This window comes from Octopus sinensis, linkage group LG10 (genome assembly GCF_006345805.1).
Source record: "Octopus sinensis linkage group LG10, ASM634580v1, whole genome shotgun sequence".
Taxonomy (NCBI): Eukaryota; Metazoa; Mollusca; class Cephalopoda; order Octopoda; family Octopodidae; genus Octopus; species Octopus sinensis.
Genome location: NC_043006.1, coordinates 78,912,067 through 78,917,066, shown reverse-complemented (window position 1 = coordinate 78,917,066; position 5,000 = coordinate 78,912,067). Strand labels below are relative to the sequence as shown.

Below are 5,000 nucleotides of genomic sequence, written 5' to 3'. Positions count from 1 at the left end.
TACTGATAGGGCACAGAAAGTGTGTCTATGGCCAGCTGGAGGAGGTGCCCTCCTGGGGCTACAAACTACAATAGCATCCACCCTTAGGGGTTAGCCATATTTAAATGGCAAATATACGTCACGATGTGTTGCAGCTACTGTTTATAACTCGCTCTAAGATTTAAAATATTTAAATAATTAGACAAATAAGGGAGGTAACTTTGGATTTAAAATAGTTTTGTTAAAATTTTTATCAGTAAATGATAGCATGCACCGTACTTGTGAAGAAAGAAAGAATGGGTAATTAAGTGTAGAAAACTGTAAATATGCAGGCTTAAGAAAATGGATTTTTATCAGTAAATGATAGCATGCACCGTACTTGTGAAGAAAGAAAGAATGGGTAATTAAGTGTAGAAAACTGTAAATATGCAGGCTTAAGAAAATGGATTGATTAATAGTTAAATATTTCAGTAATTCATCCAAATGATAAAAGTCACTAGTTGAATGAATAGAGCGTTGAGAAGACTAACTAGACCTGAACACATAGTAGTACAGGTAGAAATAGGTACAAGGATAAGCTCATGAATTTGTAGATCTTAAGTAGATGTTTACATAAGTAGATGAGTTAACAAATAGATGGGTTATTCTATTATTCTCTTATTCTTTTATCCCTTCACTTGTTTCAGTCATTTGACTGCAACCATGCTGGGGCACCGCCTTGAAAGTTTTCTTTTTTAGTCGAACAAATCGACCCCAGGACTGATTTCTTAAGCCGATTATTCTATCGGTCTCTTTTGTCGAACCTCTAGTTTACGGATACGTAAACATACCAACACCGGTTGTCAAGTGGTGATGGGTGGGGGAGGAAAAACACAGACACACATACATGTATGTACAGGGTGACCCAATGGTAGGTTTACAGTTATTCAACTACCTCTTCTACATTAATATATTAACAGTTTAGATCTTAATTATGAAAAAAAAAAAAAATGAAACCATTATTCTATGCTAATTTAGCTAATTTTGTCAAGCTCCCTTTTCAGTTTGTAAGATAGAAATTTAAATGTAATAGAATGTTTTAAAAGGAACTTAAAGTGCCTACATGATAACTGTAAACCTACTTTTGGGCCACCCTATATAATAATAATAATAATAATAATAATGATATTGGGTAAAATTATTAATAATTTTACCAAGTAGTCAGTATGTTAAAAAAACCTTTTAGGTAAATTATAGAAAAATATTCTATAATTATATACATAATTATTATAAGGGGTCAGCTAAGTGCCTCGCCACGCACTGAATTAGAAATAGACGCTGATGTCTTTTCAATTACTAATTATATAATATGATACACACACACACACACACACACACCACACACACACACACATATATATATATACATATAAGGGCGGGTTTCCTTCAGTTTCATTCTACCAAATCCATTCACAAGGCCTTGATCGGTCTGAGGCTATAGTAGAAGACACCTGCCCAAGGTGCTACGGAATGGGACTGAACCCGGAACTTTGTGGTTGGGAAGTAAGCTTTCTACAACACAGCCACACCTGCGCCTATGGATTAGTAATAATATATTTGATGCACGTAGCATGAAAGTGCTTCACTAGGAATAAATATGTTGTGAAACAGAGATAGACAGACGGCTAGAGTTATATATATATATATATATATATATATATATATATATATATATATATATATATATATATATATACATATATATATGTATCGAGAGAGAGAGAGGGGGGGGAGAAAGACCGATAAAATGACAAATAAGTAAGATAGTATTAACATATCTAATGAATGGTGCTTGGAAACACAATCCGCAAAGCAAAAATATGCAGTGTGTAATACACAAGAATAATAACCAGTGACTAACATTATATTCATTTTCCAATAGAGAATCGGAGCTTACAAGTAAAGCTATATGAATCTGCATAGTTTGTGAAAGGATTAATTAACTTCATTTGTGACGTGGTTACAAATAGCAGCTGTAATTTGGTACAATTTCCTAACCTATAAATTAAGAACTTTATGAATGCTTAACGTCTTATATTTTTAGCCATTGCTTACTTAGTCACTGCATATATATTTGTAAGCCGTTCCAGCTGATAGAGGATTTCTGAATGACAAAACACGGAGGAAATAAATCTTAACAGAACAGAAAAAAAGACAAGGGAACATTGCCTCTAAGATAGTTGCACTATCTACTTATTTCTTATTGGTAGTTTTTACAGTCTAACTAGTGGCAAGTGTTATGATTTTGATCGCACTACATCTAAATTGGTGAGGCCAAGAAGTGTATAATGGCATCTGGACTATCCCATCTTTCTATATATAATATGAGCAAAACGCTCACCCCCGTCCAATGGACGGTGCTGAATCACGTGTTTTCTTTTCATTAAAAAATAATTAAGCATGCCTTTATTTCAATAAAAGTTTTGGTTTTGTTAATCGAAGTTAAGGCAAAAAAAAAAAAAACTTCTTGAGAAACCAAATAGTCTTTCTTTCCTTCATGCCAAGTTTGAAGAAAATATCTCTTTTGCATCTAACTTTTTTTGGTCTCTAAAATATACTTAATTTTGTAGCATTCTTTCATGTCAGCCGGCTTTTTTGCGCTAACTGCACGTGCATTTTTCTCGCGTATGCGTAGTATCGATTTTTAGTAAAAGCATATATATATATATATATATATATATATATATATATATATATATACACACAAAAGTAACAGGCTTTGTTATATTTCTGCTGCTTTTAAATAAAGCATATTACTCTACCTCTGGTATTTGATTACCCTTTTTTCCACCTTGTTTCACATTTATGTGCTTATTCCAGTATATATATATATATATATATATATATATATATATATATATATATATATATATAATATATATGTGTGTGTGTGTGTGCACAAAAATATATTAATCCAGTACTTATTATGGGACACATTTGCGGGAGAAAGAATTAAGATATGACAATTTCTCATTATATACCTTCACATGAGCTGTTGTCAGCTTTTAGAGTGTAGCCTTTCTCACATTGGCATTTATAGCTTCCTTGTGTGTTTATACAGATTTGCTCACACATATTCTGTCTTTCACATTCATTTATATCTGAAAAGAGAAAGCAAAGTAGAGTTACGCTTGTCGCTAATGAATTCTATTGTATCATAGATAGATAGATAGACAAATACATACATTCATGTATATATATATATATATATATATATATATATATATATATATATAATAATAATAATAATAATAATAATAATAATATGAGGGAATATTATTCCAAACTTACAGGGAAATATTCAATTTAGAAATACTAAATAAAATTTCACAAATATAATATAATATATATATATATGTATATATATATATATATATATATATATATATATAAATTAGAAAAAATCCCCACCTTTTATCAATTCAATTATGAAAAATTAAATTATACCATTTAGAAAAATTACATCTTATAGAAACATTAAATATAAGATAAAACATATACCAATGATTAAGTAAAGTGCAAAATAATAAATAAAACGTATGCACTTTACTTAATCATTATTATATGTTTTATATTATATTTAATCTTTCTATAAGACGTAATTTTTCTAAACGGTATAATTTAATTTTTCATTATTGAATTGATAAAAGGTGTTTTTTTAATAATTTATATATATATATATAAAGGCATAATACAGTGGAGAATTGTACATCTTTAATAATATTTTCCTGCATATAAAATTCTAACACGGGTTTCTGTTGTTTTAAGGTCCCCAAATTTGATGGTACTGTGCAACTCTTCGATTCATATTAAATCAGTTAAAACACAATTCATATTCGAAGACTGACCTTCTTGTACAACTTTATTCAATGTGCTCCTCACACGCGTGAATAATTCTGTTCGATTCCAAATTTATCCTAATATTCGATATGGCTAGCTAAGTCTGGATTTTAACACAATACTCGTAAGGTCTGTGCCTAGATTTAAAATCCCTATTCGTTTTGTGTTTAGTCTATGGCGCTGTGGTTAGAGTGTCGGGCTCACAATCATGAGCATTTATAGATAGAAGGTCTTAAAGCTGTTTCTAGAATGTTAATTAATAATAATATCCCTTCATTGGAGACGGTGTGAGAGGAAAAGTTAAGTCATAGTTAGTTTCGATGTGCTATAAATAGAGAGTGAGGTGGAGGAAAGAAAATAGATGTAAGATATGTATGGTTATTGAGTTCATAAATCCGCTTTATAGGCATAATGATATATATGTGTATTATTCCAATATCTTTTGAGTAAAATCCAAAAGTCCAACAGAGTTTAATATGAGTCCATCCAAATGTAAAGTTTATAAGCAATGTAAGATTCTCTTAAAGTTGGTCATTCCCAGTAGGGAATTCATATAGAATTTATATATACAGTCTATATAAATTCCCGACGTTTCGAATTTATTCACTCTAGTTAATGGAATGTGCCTAAGAGATGCAACTCTGTATAAACTTAGGAATCACAAATCAGTCAATAACGTTGACTGAATTTTACATTAATCTATTGCTTTATAAGTTTATCCATTGAAAAGAAGTTTGTCCATTGAAAAGAACCTCGAAACTTCGATGTCTGGGATGCCTGATAGATGGCGACACTGAACAAACTGGGAGTTTTCAAACTTTTTACCGGTAACTGCAATGCATTTGCGTTTCAGGTCTTGAAATATGTCATGTGTATATATGTACATATACGTATATATATCTGTATATTTATGTATATATACATATGTATACGTGTACATCAATGCATACACATTTGTATACAATTATATATACATATAACTATTATATCTATATCTAATCTATATCTATCCATCTATCTATCTATCTATCTATCTATCTATCTATCTATCTATCTATCTATCTATCTATCTATCTATCTATATCTATCTATCTATCTATCTATCTATATATACATACATACATAATGTGTATGCATCATAG

General features: G+C 30.3%; 1 protein-coding gene across 1 annotated transcript in view; it reads right to left on the bottom strand.

The window, feature by feature from the left end:
* The window catches only part of LOC115216258, a 257,640-nt gene that overhangs the window by 126,679 nt on the left and 125,961 nt on the right, over positions 1-5,000 (bottom strand). Inside the window, exon 17 of the mRNA XM_036506965.1 lies at positions 3,000-3,119. Within this exon, the coding sequence (XP_036362858.1) occupies positions 3,000-3,119 (120 nt within the window). The remainder of the gene's footprint in view (positions 1-2,999; positions 3,120-5,000) is intronic.